Source organism: Phyllobates terribilis, unplaced genomic scaffold (genome assembly GCF_046119375.1).
Source record: "Phyllobates terribilis strain yellow unplaced genomic scaffold, ASM4611937v1 Scaffold_1__5_contigs__length_1240528914, whole genome shotgun sequence".
Lineage (NCBI taxonomy): Eukaryota > Metazoa > Chordata > Amphibia > Anura > Dendrobatidae > Phyllobates > Phyllobates terribilis.
Window position 1 is genome coordinate 718,015,560 of NW_027362761.1, and position 19,236 is coordinate 718,034,795.

At 43.5% G+C, this 19,236-nt stretch overlaps 1 protein-coding gene across 6 annotated transcripts in view; it reads right to left on the reverse strand.

The window, feature by feature from the left end:
* Positions 1-19,236, reverse strand: part of LOC141274287 (rho guanine nucleotide exchange factor 18-like) — a 513,433-nt gene that overhangs the window by 150,889 nt on the left and 343,308 nt on the right. The window contains exons 7-10 of one of the 6 annotated variants that reach the window (XM_073686290.1): positions 8,955-8,999; positions 4,620-4,691; positions 3,960-4,062; positions 423-582 (exon numbers count right to left, since the gene is read on the reverse strand). In XM_073686290.1, coding sequence (XP_073542391.1) covers positions 423-582; positions 3,960-4,062; positions 4,620-4,691; positions 8,955-8,999 — 380 coding nt within the window. Of the gene's footprint in view, positions 1-422; positions 583-3,958; positions 4,063-4,619; positions 4,692-8,954; positions 9,000-19,236 lie in introns of all 6 variants that reach the window. The other 5 variants (XM_073686291.1, XM_073686292.1, XM_073686294.1 and 2 more) reach the window with 5 other exon arrangements.

Below are 19,236 nucleotides of genomic sequence, written 5' to 3' on the forward strand. Positions count from 1 at the left end.
CTATAAGTACATCAGCTAGACAAAAGATTTGTGCTGCCTTAGTCCGGCAGCCAGACTCAGGCTTTGGCGTTTATGAGGCCCCATAATGTTATGATGTGGCGTGACATGACGCCCAGTGACCAGGTCTCACCTGACGTCATAGTGTTGCATGGTCTGGTAAACAGCAGAAGCTCCCAGGATGCCAGGCCAAGGCTGCAGAAGTGAGGAGATCATGGTCTGACTGCCACGGAGGATGGAGGCCAGACGAGGACAGCACAAATCTTTTTGCTCTACTCTAACATTAGTGGTATATATTTATGACAACTACTCATACAAAATGACTGAACAAGTATGGCTGTGAAGGATGGTTAACGAGAAAGTTTTTAACTACCATGTAATGTGGCAGTGCCCACCCTTCTAGCAAACAAGCCGTGCCTACTCACGCATGCACTGTAGTCCACGCCCATTTACAAGTGACCTGGTGCATAAAGTGCATTTGGCGTGACTCGAGAAGCAGCCTGGCACCAGCTCATGCCCATTGGTATTTATCCATTTGTCCGCTGGATCTCTGCCTTTCTCTTTCAGCTGCTCTTTCATCTTACCCTAGAAGACAAGAGGAAGATTATACTTTACTGGCGGAATAGCTGAGACATTTCATTTGACACTGCTTTTACACTATTGAATAAGTCTGTACAAAGATAATGACTATATTAATTTGGTCTTAGTTTAATAGAATTTTAGTAAGTGCTTTTTTATCTTTAAAGTTCGCCTCTTTCTCTCCTGACAGGTCTTTTTCATTAAATACTTGCATCCCCCATAGAGTAATCATTCTGGAACATCTTTTATGAATGTTACTATTCCTATTGTCAAAGGGGTGTGTTCTTACATAATCTATCATTGGTGGCACCGATTGGACAATGTCAAAGAGAGTAGAGACACTTTTGTAGCTGGTTCAGCACCTAGTTGTTAGGGGTGTATGAATCCAGTGCTTTGTCTCCACCGCTGTCCTGCTCTCAGCAGCACAAGTCACTGGGCTCTGTGATTAGCTGCAGCACGAGTGAAGTGAGTCACCACTGCAACTGATTAACTGAGACTAGGAAGGCGGTGGAGACACTGAAGTCGGGGAGGCTAATTAAAGAACAATCTATGGGCAAAAGTTTGTTGAATGGGGTACAACCCCTTTCATTTATATTTTTTTTTAGTAGGAACGGTACAGCACAGAGCTAAAAGAAAAGATGCTTCAGAATTGCTATATTATGTGAACTTTACTCAGACATGTCAGGAAAGCAGACAGATCTTCTTTGAAGCCAAATTACATATTCTGCTGTTTACAGTATAATTGACATACAGTACCAGTTTTAATAAAGAATGGCAAGTCAATTCCTTTCCCATCTACACCACATAAAAATCTCCAAGAATGGAATAAAATGACCCCATCACATAATTCAAACAGGCTGTAGTTTGAAGAAACATATCTCAAGAGACCTCAGAAGAAATAAATCTTTACCCCAGCTGACTAAAGACAGAGGCTGGAGAAAAAAATCCTTTGTGCTCAGTCTGCCAATGAAAAGATTTATTTCTTCTGACATTACTGCCCTTCCTATCGGCTCTCAGAAGTATGTGCGCTTACGATACATCTCTGTCAGTTGAGACTAGACACAGGTCTCGGGAGCAGTGTTTCTTCAGACTGCAGCCCATTATGACATGTGACTAGGACTGGATGCCGTTTGATTTACATGATGGAGCAAATTTATTACTTTTTTGGAGAATCCCTTTAAAGGGGTATTATGTTTACGAAATAAATGTTATTTATTGTATGGTAAAAAGTTACATAATTTACTTTTACAATTTACTTCATGTATCAATTCTTCAGATCTCACAATCTCTGCTTACTGTTAGTTAATAGGAACATTTGTCCCAGCGAATTAAATTCTGCCCAGATCATGTGACACAGCGATGAACAGCAGTTGTCAGAGATGTTTCTTGCAACGAGCTGTGCACTTGTGTGTCTGTCACACGACCAGTACAGATTTTTGTATTGACCACTTATCCAATATATCAATATATAGGCAAATACAGTTATATGAAAACGTTTGGGCACCCCTATTAATCTTAAGCTTAATGTTTTATAAAAATTGGTATTTTTGCAACAGCTATTTCAGTTTGATATATGTAATAACTGTTGGACACAGTAATATTTCTGCCTTGAAATGAGGTTTATTGTACTAACAGAAAATGTGCAATCTGCATTCAAACAAAATTTGTCAGGTGCATAAGTATGGGCACCCTTATCATTTTCTTGTTTTAAATACTCCTACCTACTTTTTACTGACTTACTAAAGCACTTTTTTTGGTTTTGTAACCTCATTGAGCTTTGAACTTCATAGCCAGGTGTATGCAATCATGAGAAAAGCTACTTAAAGTGGCCACTTGCAAGTTGTTCTCCTGTTTGAATCTCCTCTGAAGAGTGGCATCATGGGCTCCTCAAAACAACTGTCAAATGATCTGAAAACAAAGATTATTCAACATAGTTGTTCAGGGGAAGGATACAAAAAGCTGTCTCAGAGATTTAACCTGTCAGTTTCCACTGTGAGGAACATAGTAAGGAAATGGAAGAACACAGGGACAGTTCTTGTTAAGGCCAGAAGTGGCAGGCCAAGAAAAACATCAGAAAGGCAGAGAAGAAGAATGGTGAGATCAGTCAAGGACAATCCTCAGACCACCTCCAGAGAGCTGCAGCATCAACTTGCTGCAGATGGTGTCACTGTGCATCGGTCAACTATACAACGCACTTTGCACAAGGAGAAGCTGTATGGGAGAGTGATGCGAAAGAAGCCGTTTCTGCAAGCACGCCACAAACAGAGTCGGCTGAGGTATGCAAAAGCACATTTGGAGAAGCCAATTTCTTTTTGGAAGAAGGTCCTGTGGACTGATGAAACCAAGATTGAGTTGTTTGGTCATACAAAAAGGCGTTATGCATGGCGGCAAAAAAACACAGCATTCCAAGAAAAACACTTGCTACCCACAGTAAAATTTGGTGGAGGTTCCATCATGCTTTGGGGCTGTGTGGCCAATGCCGGCACCGGGAATCTTGTTGAAGTTGAGGGATGCATGGATTCCACTCAGTATCAGCAGATTCTTGACAATAATGTTCAAGAATCAGTGATAAAGTTGAAGTTACGCAGGGGATGGATCTTTCAGCAAGACAATGATCCAAAACACCGCTCCAAATCTACTCAGGCATTCATGCAGAGGAACAATTACAATGTTCTAGAATGGCCATCCCAGTCCCCAGACCTGAATATCATTGAACATCTGTGGGATCATTTGAAGAGGGCTGTCCATGCTCGGCGACCATCAAACTTTACTGAACTGGAATTGTTTTGTAAAGAGGAATGGTCAAAAATACCTTCATCCAGGATCCAGGAACTCATTAAAAGCTACAGGAAGCGACTAGAGGCTGTTATTTTTGCAAAAGGAGGATCTACTAAATATTAATGTCACTTTTCTGGTGAGGTGCCCATACTTATGCACCTGTCAAATTTTGTTTGAATGCAGATTGCACATTTTCTGTTAGTACAATAAACCTCATTTCAAGGCAGAAACATTACTGTGTCCAACAGTTATTACATATATCAAACTGAAATAGCTGTTGCAAAAACACCAATTTTTATAAAACATCAAGCTTAAGATTAATAGGGGTGCCCAAACTTTTTCATATAACTGTATATGCTTATAAAAACTAACACAATTGTGCGTAGGAATATAGGGTTTGAGAGAATTCTTACGGAGCATTGGCTATATTTTCATATGAGCGTTTATGTTCTACAGACTGATGTACGGAATACAGCATATTATTTGTGGGCAATGATGGCGTAATGAATGTTGGTCCATAAAATAATTCAAATATATATCCTGCTTTCCCCTATCCACTGCTCCACATGCAGCCATCATTTCAGTGAAGTTTTACACTTTGGTACCTTATCCTTTTGCCAGGATCCAGTAACCCTATTCTTCAGGGAGCTAAGCTTTCTTTTCACTGTAGTCCCTCTTTGCACTTTCTCAGGTTTTGCATCCTCTGTCCTTTATCGGGGGAAAAGTAAAGAAGAAATATGTAAGCGAGGTGCAACTTCGTGTAGATTTAGGGTGCATGCATCAACATTTATTCCGGTTACAATGGGTTAAGTTGTATTATGTTCCATCCTTTCCAGGTCTCATCCATTTTTCTCAGTGAAAGATATGTAGCAAAGAACATAAGAAACGGTATGGGTGAGAAGGAAGAGTGGAACTCCCCTTTAAGGTTACACAGGCCAATATATCAGGCCATTGCATTACTTGCAATTTCCTAATATACTCTCACAGTGCAAAGCTAGAACAAGACAAGGCGATCTCCATCCAGGCCACCAACAGTCTATAGACAGTTTTACAAGAAAAATCCCTATATAATCGAACCTGTACTTTCCTCTATCGTATAGCTAGCAGCAGGAGCCATTTTTTTGGAGAGAGTATATTAGGAAATTGTAATTGGTATAATTCCCTAATATATTAGCCTGTGTACCTCCAAAATATGGACATATAGTAGTACAGGTTAGTAATAGCTTATTATGAAGTCATTAGGTTACCCCAAATAAATTACCCACTCGTTTGAAAGAAACTCGAACCAGGTCAAATTCTGCTTGGGCTCACTGCTCCCTTCTTGCTTATTTTTGGTTCTAAATAAAGTATAAAAGTCACATTTTATCAATCAATCTTCATACCAAAGCACTAACTAGCATTGGTGACCAACTTACATACAGTATTACTATGAGCAGGTTCAATGCCCAGTGCAACATACTCCTTCCAATACATGACACTTTTATCTTTGTGGCTTAAACTATTGCCAGAATTTTTATTCTCTGAAAACCATACATATGTGAGTTGTACAAAAGGTCCATCTATTTAACCACTTGTGGCTAACAAGGATCTGATTATTTTGGGGGAAAAAGTGATGTACTGTATATATTATCTGTTTATATTTATTACATTTCATGCAAATGCATTGATCTTGGGCAAAAAAAAATCATTTAAAAAAGTTTGCCATCTGCACCTTCTGTGTCGCACTGACCATTGCTTACGGCATAATGGGTTATCTGGGAATCAGTGAGCTCATAAAAGACAGATAAAAGTTACAAACTTCCATCAGAACTGTCTCACTTATTATTATATTTCATTCTGCAGCCAGCAAATAGTAGGGCAACAAATAGCTGTAAAAGCAGAATTCTTTTTTTTTTCCAAAATATATATTTAAATATCAAAAAAATTGCCTCAAAGTGTCCATAGCCTTTAGAGTAAGTAAAGTGACTTGAGTCTTCAAACATGAAGAATGGTGAACTCTGTGCAGGGATGCAGTGTCTCTATCCAAAAGGGATGTTGCTATAAGAAATGCATGATGATATAAAGCAGACATTGGATGATAGTGTCCCTGCATATACAGTACAGACCAAAAGTTCACCTTCTCATTTAAAGATTTTTCTGTGTTTTCATGACTATGAAAATTGTACATTCACACTGAAGGCATCAAAACTATGAATTAACACATGTGGAATTATATACTTAACAAAAAAGTGTGAAACAACTGAAAATATGTCTTATATTCTAGGTTCTTCAAAGTAGCCACCTTTTGCTTTGATGACTGCTTTACACAATCTTGGCATTCTCTTGATGAGCTTCAAGAGGTAGCCACCGGAAATGGTTTTCACTTCACAGGTGTGCGCTGTCAGGTTTAATAAGTGGGGTTTCTTGCCTTATAAATGGGTTTGGGACCATCAGTTGTGTTGTGCAGAAGTCTGGTGGATAGACAGCTGATAGTCCTACTGAATAGACTGTTAGAATTTGTATTATGGCAAGAAAAAAGCAGCTAAGTAAAGAAAAACGAGTGGCCATCATTACTTTAAGAAATGAAGGTCAGTCAGTCTGAAAAATTGGGAAAACTTTGAAAGTGTCCCCAAGTGCAGTTGCAAAAACCATCAAGCGCTACAAAGAAACTGGCTCACATGAGGACCGCCCCAGGAAAGGAAGACCACGAGTCACCTCTGCTTCTAAGGATAAGTTTATCCGAGTCACCAGCCTCAGAAATCGCAGGTTAACAGCAGCTCAGATTAGAGACCAGGTCAATGCCACACAGAGTTCTAGCAGCAGACACATCTCTTCAACAACTGTTAAGAGGAGACTTTGTGCAGCAGGCCATCATGGTAAAATAGCTGCTAGGAAATCACTGCTAAGGACAGGCAACAAGCAGAAGAGACTTGTTTGGGCTAAAGAACACAAGGAATGGACATTAGACCAGTGGAAATCTGTGCTTTGGTCTGATGAGTCCAAATTTGAGATCTTTGGTTCCAACCACCGTGTCTTTGTGCGATGCAGAAAAGGTGAACGGATGGACTCTACGTGCCTGGTTCCAACCGTGAAGCATGGAGGAGGAGGTGTGATGGTGTGGGGGTGCTTTGCTGGTGACACTGTTGAGGATCTATTCAAAATTGAAGGCATATTGAACCAGCATGGCTACCACAACATCTTGCAGCGGCATGCTATTCCATCCGGTTTGCGTTTAGTTGGACCATCATTTATTTTTCAACAGTACAATGACCCCAAACACACCTCCAGGCTGTGTAAGGGCTATTTGACCAAGAAGGAGAGTGATGGGGTGCTACGCCAGATGACCTGGCCTCCACAGTCACCAGACCTGAACCCAATCGAGATGGTTTGGGGTGAGCTGGACCGCAGAGTGAAGGCAAAAGGGCCAACAAGTGCTAAGCATCTCTGGGAACTCCTTCAAGATTGTTGGAAGACCATTTCCGGTGACTACCTCTTGAAGCTCATCAAGAGAATGCCAAGAGTGTGCAAAGCAGTCATCAAAGCAAAAGGTGGCTACTTTGAAGAACTTAGAATATAAGACATATTTTCAGTTGTTTCACACTTTTTTGTTAAGTATATAATTCCACATGTGTTAATTCATAGTTTTGATGCCTTCAGTGTGAATGTACAATTTTCATAGTCATGAAAATACAGAAAAATCTTTAAATGAGAAGGTGTGTCCAAACTTTTGGTCTGTACTGTATACCAGTGGAGAAGTGCAATTCATTTTTCTTCATTTTCAAGATTCAAGTCACTTGATTCACTTTAATGTCCTTTAAAAATTTAATGGAGATCTGTCAGTAAGATCAACCCTCCTAAGCCGTCTATATGGACATGCCGGTCATAGGAAGCTGAATAACATACCTTCATATCTTTGATCTGATTCCAGAGAAATCCACATTTCTCTTATATGTTAATGAGCTGTTAAGATCTATGGGCCAAACACTGATCTGCATGAGAATCTGCCTCCAGAAAGGAGGAGTTACCAGTGTGATGTGTAATAGTTACCAGTTTGATGTGTAATTGTTACCAGTGTGATGTGTAATGGTTACCAGTTTGATGTGTAATGGCCGCTCTCTGCTCTCCTGATCTCACTGCAGAGCTGTGTGTGATTATACCTGACACATCTGCAGGTTCCTCTCAGCTTCCATCTCACAGGCAGAGGGGGATGCAATATTATTACAATACAGCGGAGCTCAGAGAGCTGCAAAAATGTGTTTGTAAGGAGATAAAGTTCAGTTCTCCTGTTCTGTGTTAATTTCTTGTCTCACAGTGGTAATTGTCCCTTTTATTTATAACAATCTCTGGATGCAGATTCTCATGCAGATCAGTGTTCGGCCCATAGATCTGAACAGCTCATTTACACATAAGAAAAACGTGGATTTCTCTGGAATAAGACATCAGATCACAGATATCAAGGTAGCATTTTATCCAGCTTCCTATGACCTACATGTTTCATTAATCTGGATTATTTTAGACTGTCTAGTTTAAAGAGGTTGTCCACTACTATTAACAATGCCCCCATCGATTTACACTGTGGAAACAAGTCTTTTTGTAAATACCTTCTGCGATCTTGCCTGTGAGCGGCGCTATCCCTGGCCGCTCACAGGTATCACGTGACCCCGACTGCACGTCACAGCCCAGCATCCACCGCGTGCTTTCCTAACTAATGCAGTGGAGAGACGAGAGAAGATGCTGGACTGTGACACACGGGGAAACCCCGCCCACCACCCATCAATCAGGGGGGAGCGCGTCACTGGGTCCCACCTGACTGCAGACGCAACTTGACGCGACATCAGCGGATGCCGGAGCCGGCTGCAGCTGGGACACGTGATGCCTGTGAGCGGTCAGCGATAGCGCCACTCACAGGCAAGAATGACCACAGAAGGTATTGTTAATAGTAGTGGACAACCTCTAGCTGGCTTGTCTTGTGCAAGAAATGTGCGACACAATTTTGGCATGATTTTTGGTGCACAATGTCCCATATGAGGCCATGCCTCTTTCCTGCTAATCCACAACACATTTTTAACAAAATCACACCCCTTGCCAGAAAGAGCATGTCTAAAACACATAGGACTGGGATGTAAGGGGTAACGTTTCTCCTTGTGGAGAGTGATAAGCCAGGCCTGGCATGTCAGAGTGAGGAGACTTATACGTTATGCATGCTCCTCTGGGAAATTAAATATGAAAATTGCCTCATAAAACACATAATATACTGCAAGTTATGAAAAACAGTTTTTTTGGTACATTTAGCTTGATAAATCGACCCCATTGTCCCATGGCTTGTCTCTGTATGTGAGTCAGAAGTGGCTCAGTATATGGACTTTTTGTACAATCCCTGTTTGTGAAAATTACTGTCATACTGCCATTATGCAGGCAGCAGCAATGTAATCAAATTTCTCCAAGTCCTGTCTATGGCAACCTTGTATTCTAAGACTAGAAATGCTTGTCATGATGCAAGAGGTCTTCTCACCACTCACACAATGCAGTCTGCTGTAAGAGGCACCTGTATTGTGCAGCCAGCACCAGGATAGTGGCTGCAGAGAATTAACATATGAGAGCTTAAAACTACGCACACATACCCATGATACTGTTTCAGTTCTTGGAGTACTTGTTGCACAAATAGTCTGCAAAGAAGAAAATGTTTCCAATAATTTACTGATATAATTTGATGGCTAAGACCGGTTGTGCACATACGCCATATAACTGCTTTTTTCAGTTGCTTTTTTTGTTGTCTTAAAAACACTGCAGGCAGATGTTAGATTAGAGATTATAGTAAATTATTGTAAACTGTACATAAAAAAGCTTTAGATTTTGTAGAATTTTTTCCTAGTATTTTTAGGTCAATAGTGGTTTTTATTAAAACATTGCAGGGTCTCCTGCCATTTTCTCATTACAACTTCAAAAACAGCATGAAGAATGCAATCTGACAATTCTGACGAGTTTGATTTAATAGGAGTCCACACCAAAATTTCCTCTATTACTAATCTACAGGATAGTTTATACTTGCTGGGGGCCCCACTGTTTACTTGAAAAACGGGTCTCAAGCACCAGTTCCATCTCACTGCAGTCAGAGATTGAATAGAGCAGCATGGATGAGCATGCATGCTGCAGCCCCATGTAAATGCAACTGAGGGAGACTGCCTCAGCTGTTTCTGTCAACCCCATAGATGTTGAACTGTGTAGTAGTGCACATGCATGACGGCACCGTTACATTCAATCTCAGACCGTAGTGAGGTGGAAAGAGGGCTCGGATCCCCTTTCGAATGATTAGTCGGGGTTTAATCCGTGCTGACAGTGTCGCTGTCAGAATACACCCAATTGAAATGTGAAATTGTACCATCCAGTTACACATTTCTAAGAAGAATATGCTTAAAGGATAAAGACACTTTCAGGGGCAATTTCTTTATTTTTTTTGCAAAAGCATGTATTCTGGGCAAAAAATCCTTTTTGTAATTTGGCATCATTTAAAATGTAGCACTAATTGACTTTTAAGGCTGTTTGTGTTCCTGCACCTTGCCAGCTGCAGAATGAGTTAACTAAGAATAAATTAGTAATCTAGTTTTCATAAGGTATATGTCTTTTGATGAGCTTCAATCAACTGATTTATGGCCACATCAAAGTTTACCTTAACTTTAGTGTGATTTGTAGTCAATAGCACAGAAAAGGAAAGATAGGAGACATTTGTCTGAGCCAGCTCACTGATAGATTCTTCGTTAAAGTGTATCTGTCATTTCAGGTAGCTTTTCAGAATACGCTTGTCATGGGTTTACCACGACAGAGAGAAGCCTGAAGACCGCACCGTCTGATTTCTCCTACTCCTGCACTGACTAGAAGCACTTCTCTTTCATATTAAACAGTGCAGGTTTCTGTTAGCAGTGCAGGGGTTAATCTGCTCAGTTGAGAGCTCCTGGAAGCTTACCTGCATTAAGGCTCTCTATTGTTCACTGTTGGCCACTCCCCTCTCCTATAAATACTGGACTCTGGCAAGCAGGCATTGCCACAGCTAGCCTCATTACTGCATGGTTCAGAAATTGGTGGAGAGTTGTTGTTTGACAAGGTGTTTGGTGGATTTATCTAAGACTGTTGCGTGGTTTTGGTTGTGTGCAAATCCTTTTCTTCTCCTACTTTGTTTTTTCCCCGATCCTCCACTCACAGTGTTTTCCTCTGTTGTTTGTGTGTGCATATTTGTATGATTGGTATTTTCCTTTCTCCCTATTCATATTACCTTGTTAGTCTGGTTGGTATATTGCCATACACCACTACTCCCCTCTTCCCTGGGTTGGGGGATGGAACAGACTGAGGGCGGATACAGGAGCTCAGCAAGTTACGTGGCCCCATCTTCACCTTTAGAAGTCTGGGGAATAGAGATAGCTAGCGCGCCCCCTAGCATTAGGGACAGGGAAGGAGCCCTTGGTTATGTAGGCATAAGTGAGGAATAACACTATTTCAGGCCATTCTATTAGTTGTACAGTGGGTACGGAAAGTATTCAGACCCCGTTAAATTTTTCACTCTTTGTTTTATTGCTGCCATTTGGTAAATTCTAAAAAGTCAGTTTAATTAAAAACACAGCTGGACTCGAATGAAGGAGTAGAACCATCTCAAGGAGGATCACAAGGAAATGGACAGCATGTGACTTAAATATGAGTGTCTGAGCAAAGGGTCTGAATACTTATGACCATGTGATATTTCAGTTTTTCTTTTTTAACATGCAAAACATTGCAAACATTTCTACATTTCTGTTTTTTTCAGTCAAGATGGGGTGCAGAGTGCACTTTAATGAGAAAAAAAATAAATTTTTTAGAATTTACCAAATGGCTGCAATGAAACAAAGAGTGAAAAATTTAAAAGGGTCTGAATACTTTCCATACCCACTGTATCCTGCATTTTTTTTACCAACTTGTCCATTTGTAGACTTTATCTTCAATTTTCAGTTCACTTTGAGATAGTGGGTGGATATTAGCGGCTATGATGTCTCCCATTCACACTATACAAAAGCATAGAGATTCCTGCTCTTTTTTGTGTGTATGACACAGACAGAAGCAGCAGAGGTATGGATGGCATGATGCTGCAAAGTTCAGTATTGTAATAAGGTAGAACAGTTGCTTGAAGCTGCAGCACAATCTCCCTGCTTCTCACTCGTCACTGCTCATCCTCCTCCCCTCATCATAGAGTATAATAGGAGGTGTATCCTGACTCCTCACTGGCTGTCCATCTTGATTTGACCGAAACAGCTTTGAGCAGTTTTTTCAGAATGGTGAGTTCAAAATGGGGAAGAAATGGTTCATAAGTGGAGAAAGTGATTTTTTTTATTACAATGATTCTTTTAATCACTTATATTATTGATTTCTGCAAAAGTTTGTTGAAATCTTATTTCTTTAATCATTAATCTTATTTCTCGTTCAGTAAGGTGAAGAGAAACAAAGTGCCTGATAAACTCTTACAGTGCAGATTTTTAATTAAACCCAAGTGTAAAAAAATGCATGCATTTAAGTAAATAATATAAGACCCAAAATGTGTCCATCATATCCTTTGAAGAATAACTAAACTTTTTTTTATTTATCTTTCAGGTTTTGCAAAGCTATGAATTTGTCTAATAGACTTCATTACCTTATTTTGTTTCTTTCACTAACAGTCTTCTGCAATACTGTTTGTGACTTGTTCTTGCTCATTCAGAAGCTCCTTTCAACTGCTGCTCAGCAATGATCCTTACACTATGTTCAAACAGTCAATGTATGGCAATTCCCGTGCCTGTCTGAGTACAGTGGTTGGGAGCAGAGAGGCTTAGCCAGGGAAAGCAGTGTACACTGTTTGAACAGATTTTTGCTAAGAAGCAGTTGAAAGGAGCTTCTAAAGGAGCATGAATTGGACATTGAAACAGCACTGTAGCTGAGTGTTTGGGAACGAATAAAGCAAAATAAGGTAATGAAGCATTTTACAAAAGCTCATAACTTTGCAATGCTTGTGGAATAAGTAACTAGAAATTTTTTTGTTACTAATTAAGAACTGTTATGGCAAAATATAGTGTTTAATAACTATTAGTGTTGAGCGAGCATGCTCGACACTGCTCGGTACTCACCCGAGCATCTCACTACTCGGGATGTTTGGCGAGCACCGAGCATTTCCGGGTTACTCGGGCGGGAGCTCGGATCTCCGCCCTGCACGCTTGGCGCTCTTTACAGAGCCAATGAACATGCAGGGATTGCCAGCCAGTTGTTTGTGGGCATTACAGTGATTGGCTGGCCGCACAGCGTCACCTCGAGTATTTAAAACCGGGCGCCGCCATCTTGGACACAGTCGCTCCGGATCAGACAGTGTAGGGTCAGTGCTGCTGAACTAGGGAGAGATTTATCCTGCAAAATAGTTAGTGTAGGGTCTGTAAAGCCTGCAAAATCAAACAAACAGTCCTTCTCAGGACTAATATCCATCCCAGATATCAGGCAGGCAGGCAGGCTGTATAGGAGACGCAGTGGTTATACCAGCAAACGCTGCATTACAGTCCTGTGTGCTCCTGCTGGTCAAATTTCTAGACTTAGCCCCAGGTCTCAGGGGCCAGGAAAAATCCTTTTTTTTTTCATCTAAATCCTGTTTTTGTTTTTTTTTCCTCAGTCAAACTGTGCAAATACCCGTCTTATTAACCTTTTGGTATTCCCCCCCCCCCCAAAAAAAAAAATTGAGTGTGTCTGTGAGTGTTCAGACACAAATATATCTGTTTAAAAGAGTCTGGTGTAGGCCAGAGAACGAGAACTGTGTTTTTACTCTTCCACTGTTCAAATCTGGGTGCTATCAACCTGCTTGCCCTTTTTCCATAAAAAAAAACAGTTTGAGTGTGTCGCTGACTGTTCAGACACCAATATATCTATTTTAACAAGTCTGGTATACACCAGGAAATTATAACTGTGTTTTTTGCTGTACCACGGTTCAAATCTCTGTATTATCCACTTTTTTGTCTTTTTTGCATAAAAAAAAACATTTTCAGTGTCTCGCTGACTGTTCAGACACCAATATATCTGTTTAAAAGAGTCTGGTGTAAGCCAGAGAACTAGAACTGTGGTTTTCCTCTTCCACAGTTCAAATCTCCTTTTTATTACCGTTTTATCATTGATAGTGCGAGTGTAAGCTATTTTACTTCATTTACAATGGGCAAGGTGCGTGGCAAGGGACGTGGAACTGGACGTTCTGGTGATGGTGCGTGCAGAGGACGAGGTCGTGGCCAAGGTGAAAATGTGCCACAACCAACAGCCACATCTTCTCGCTCCCAGTTCTTGACCGAATTACTACGGAACCACACAACAGCATCACTATTGCGAACTGATCAGTGTGAACAGGTTATTAATTGGATAGCAGATAATACTTCCAGTTACCTGGGCACCACCACCTCCGGTCTGTCTTCCACATGGTCAAGTGTTAGTAGCCATGAGTCTCGACTGCATACTCCTCCTCACCCTGATGCTCCTTCCTCCCACCATGCCGAGTGTCGTCAGACAGCAACTGATCCCACACTTGGACACTCTGAAGAGCAGTTCACTGGTCCATTTCCATATTTGTGCCCCTTGCCTGCATCGCTTGAAGTGGTGGAAGAGGAGATCCCATGTAGCGATGGCCAAATATTTGAACAGCCACGGCCACAGGAAGGCGACGCTGGCAATTTGTCACAAGAGGTGGACGATGACGAGACACAATTGCCACGAAGTGAGGAGGAGGACCGTGGTACGGAAGTGGAAGAGGAGGAGGTGGTGGATGATCTAGTAACTGACCCAACGTGGCAGGAGGACACGCAGAGCAAGGCCAGCAGCACACAGGGGGAGGGAGGCAGAGTACCCCAACAGGCAGGAAGAAGCAGTGTGGTGGCCGCAGACAGAAGGCGGGCAACCGTTCCCCGTAACATCAACACGAGGGATGTTGCCAGTTGCCAGAGTCTGGAATTTTTTTAAAGACTTTGCTGATAACCCCAAAAAGGCCATTTGTACCACCTGCCAGGCCAGCATCAGCAGGGGTGACAAAACTACCAGCCTGACCACCACCAGCATGATCAGGCACATGGCAGCAAAGCACCCGACTTTGTGGGGCGAACCCCAGGGTCCACGACCAGTGTCAGCGGGTGTCACCACTGCTTCTTCCGCGGTTGAGCGTATAAGAGAACCCCCTGTTGTGCGTGCAAGGCAATCCCCTGTCCATACTGCATGCAAATATGCCCCCTCCTGTCCTCTTCACTTGTTATGGCAGTTTCTCAAGAAACAGCATCAACGTCCACGTCCCACCGCAGACTTCAATTGTCCATATCCCAGACCTTTGAACAAAAGCTCAAATTCGCAGCCAACGCCCCACAGGCCACAGTCCTAAATTCGCACATTTCACGACTGCTTATGTTGGAAATGCTGCCTTTTAGGCTGGTGGAGACGGAATCCTTCCGCAACTTTATGGCGGTGGCCGTCCCTCGGTACTCGGCCCCCAGCCGACACTATTTTGCCTGGTGTGGCATCCCCGCACTACACAAGCACGTGTCCCAAAACATCTGCAGTGCCCTCAACAACGCAATTACAGGGAGAGTCCACCTGACAACGGACACATGGACAAGTGCTTGTGGCCAGGGATGGTACATCTCCCTGAAGGCACACTGGGTAAACATAGTGGGAGCCGGGACCCAGTCGGACCTTGGGACGGAACACATCCTCCCCACACCGAGGATTGCGGGTCCTATGGCAGTCAGAGTTGCCCCCACAGTGTACAACTCCTGCACCTCATCCTCCACCTCCTCCTCATGTTCAGCCTCCATCTCAGATATCACCATATCAGTTACAAGCTGGAAGCATTGCAGTACTGCCTCAGCCAAGCGGCAACAGGCTGTGCTGAAACTCATAAGCTTAGGTGATAAACCTCACACTGCTTGTGAGTTGTGGACAGCTGTGAAAGGGCAGGCAGATCTGTGGCTGAGACCGCTGAACCTACATCCAGGCATGGTCGTGTGTGACAATGGCCGTAACCTGGTGGCGGCTCTGAGGCGAGGCGAGATCACACACGTACCATGCCTGGCTCATGTGCTTAACCTCGTGGTTCAGCGGTTTCTTAAATCGTACCCCGAGTTGCCAGATCTGCTCGTGAAAGTACGTCCCTGTCAGCTCATTTTCGGAAGTCGGCTACAGCTTCCGCCACCCTTGCTGTGTTGCAGCAGCGTTTGCAGCTTCCGGCACACCGACTGATGTGTGATGTCCCCACATGTTGGAACTCTACCCTCCACATGTTGCAAAGGATTTGTGAGCAGAAGAGAGCAGTTGTGGAGTACCAGCTGCAACAAGGCCGTCGATATTCAGGTCAGACTCCACACATAAGACCTCAGGAGTGGACCTGGATGTCTGACATATGTACCTTCCTGACAAACTTTGAGGAGTCCACCAAGATGGTGAGTGGCGATGACGCCATCATTAGCATTAGCATCCCACTTGTCTGTCTTTTGCAACGCTCTCTGCAGAGAATTAAAGAGGAGGCATTGCAGCCAGAGTATGATGAGATGGATCAAGAAGCCGTAGCGGGCGATTACACACAGCCCAGCCTCATCTCATCCCAACGTGCATTGGGGGACAATGAGGGAGAGGAGGAGGAGGAGGAAGAACAGGAGCTGGTATCATGCGCTGTAGATGGTAGTACCTGTACAACTGTCATACCGTCGGTTCATCGTGGGTGGCCTGAGGACAGGGGCAGGAGGAGGAGGAGGAGAGCATGGTCAGTCATCATCTTGGTGAGGACACGGAAGTCTTGCCCGATACCAGTCTGGCATGCATGGCTGACTTTATGTTACGCTGCCTTAACCGTGACCCTCGCGTTGTCAAAATGTTGGGTGACAGTCATTACTGGTTGGTGACACTTTTAGACCCCCGCTACAAGGAGAACTTTCACTCTCTTATTCCTGAGGTGGAGAGGTCTACAAAAATGGGGCAGTACCAGAAGGCCCTTGCTGCAGAACTGTTAAAAAAATTCCCATCTGAACACGCTAGCGGCAGAGGTCACAGTTCGTTGACCAACCAAGGCGTACAGGCGAGAGAGACGCAACTCCAATCCAGCAGAGGCAGGAGAACATTGTCAACGTTCTGGGACAGTTTTCTGAGACCCGCCCAGCTTACAGGCCCTGAGACATGGGGTACTCTCACAAGGAGTGGAAAGTTTCAAAAGATGGTGAGGGAGTACCTTGACGACCGTACCAGCGTCCTCCGTGATTCCTCTGTGCCTTTTAATTATTGGGTATTCAAGCTGGACACTTGGAGTGAACTCGCTCTGTACGTCTTGGAGGTCCTGGCCTGCCCTGCCGCTAGCGTGTTATCGGAGCGTGTTTTTAGTGCCGCTGGGGGAATTATGACTGATAAGCGCACTCGCCTGTCAACTGACAATGCTGACAAGCTGACCCTTATCAAAATGAACAAGGGCTGGATTGGGCCAGACTTCTCATCACCACCAAATGACAGCAGAGTAACATAAAGTCAAATCCACTTTGTTGTTTCGGGAGGTGTATTCCCATGCACCGCTTCACACCCACACATGGGTATACGCTTCCTCATTTCGGCTGTTTTTTGCTCTTCTCCTTATCCTAAGCCTCCACCACTACTATACCACCAGGGTGACCGTGGTCCGTGTTGCCAGCATTGCTAGTTACTCCGTCCTAATTTCTGGCAGCTTTTGCTTGGAAGGCATAGGCAAAGACTATGGGAGACCCACTCCCCAATAATGGAAATAATGTTTTTAATATGCTGTACTGCATGGCTCTTGTAAGGGGCATTGATATTGTCTTTTTATTCCACTGCGACCTCCACCACTCTTCCAAGGGGCATTAACACCTTCTTGTTAAGCTACTGCGACCTCCACCACTCTTCCAAGGGCCATTAAAACCGTCTTGTTAAGCTACTGCGACCTCCACCACTCTTCCAAGGGGCATTAATATTGTCTTTTTATTCCACTGCGACCTCTACCACTCTTCCAAGGGGCATTAAAACCATCTTGTTAAGCTACTGTGACCTCCACGTCTCTTCCATGGGGCATTAAAACCGTCTTGTTAAGCTATTGTGACCTCCACCACTCTTCCAAGGGGCATTGATATTGTCTTTTTATTCCACTGCGACCTTCACCACTCTTCCAAGGGGCATTAAAACCGTCATGTTAAGCTACTGTGACCCCCATGTCTCTTCCACGGGGCATTGATATTGTCTTTTTATTCCACTGCGACCTCCACCCCTGTTCCAATGGGCATTAAAACCGTCTTGTTAAGCTACTGTGACCTCCACGTCTCTTCCAAAGGGAATTAAAACCGTCTTGTATTGTTAAGCTACTGCGACCTCCACCACTCTTCCAAGGGGCATTAAAACCATCTTGTTAAGCTACTGCGACCTCCACGTCTCTTCCACGGGGCATTGATATTGTCTTTTTATTCCACTGCGACCTCCACCACTCTTCCAAGGGGCATTAAAACCGTCTTGTTAAGCTACTGTGACCTCCACCACTCTTCCAAGGGGCATTATAACCGTCTTCTTAAGCTACTGCGACCTCCACCACTCTTCCAAGGGGCATTGATATTGTCTTTTTTTTCCACTGCGACCTCCACTACTCTTCCAAGGGGCATTAAAACCGTCTTGTTAAGCTACTGTGACCTCCACGTCTCTTCCACGGGGCATTGATATTGTCTTTTTATTCCACTGCGACCTCCACCACTCTTCCAAGGGGCATTAAAACCATCTTGTTAAGCTACTGCGACCTCCACCACTCTTCCAAGGGGCATTAGAACCATCTTGTTAAGCTACGGCGACCTTCACCACTCTTCCAAGGGGCATTGATATTGTCTTTTTATTCCACTGCGACCTCCACCACTCTTCCAAGGGGCATTAAAACCGTCTTGTTAAGCTACTGTGACCTCCACGTCTCTTCCACGGGGCATTGATATGGTCTTTTTATTCCACTGCGACCTCCACCACTCTTCCAAGGGGCATTAAAACCATCTTGTTAAGCTACTGAGACCTCCACAACTCTTCCAAGGGGCATTAAAACTGTCTTGTTAAGCTACTGCGACATCCACAACTCTTCCATGTGGCATTGATATTGTCTCTTTATTCCACTATGACCTCCACGTCTCTTCCAAGGGGCATTAAAACCATCTTGTTAAGCTACTGTTACCTCCACGTCTCTTCCAAGGGGCATTAAAACCGTCTTGTTAAGCTACTGCGACCTCCACCACTCTTCCAAGGGGCATTGATAGTCTTTTTATTCCACTGTGACCTCCACGTCTCTTCCAAGGGGCATTAAAACTGTCTTGTTAAGCTACTGTGACCTCCACGTCTCTTCCAAGGGGCATTAAAACCGTCTTGTTAAGCTACTGCTACCTCCACCACTCTTCCAAGGGGCATTAAAACTGTCTTGTTAAGCTACTGCGACCTCCACCACTCTTCCAAGTGGCATTGATATTGTCTTTTTATTCTACTATGACCTCCACGTCTCTTCCACGGGGCATTAATATTGTCTTTTTATTCCACTGCGACCTCCACCACTCTTCCAAGGGGCATTAAAACCGTCTTGTTAAGCTACTGTGACCTCCACCACTCTTCCAAGGGGCATTATAACCATCTTCTTAAGCTACTGCGACCTCCACCACTCTTCCAAGGGGCATTGATATTGTCTTTTTTTTCCACTGCGACCTCCACTACTCTTCCAAGGGGCATTAAAACCGTCTTGTTAAGCTACTGTGACCTCCACGTCTCTTCCACGGGGCATTGATATTGTCTTTTTATTCCACTGCGACCTCCACCACTCTTCCAAGGGGCATTAAAACCATCTTGTTAAGCTACTGCGACCTCCACCACTCTTCCAAGGGGCATTAGAACCATCTT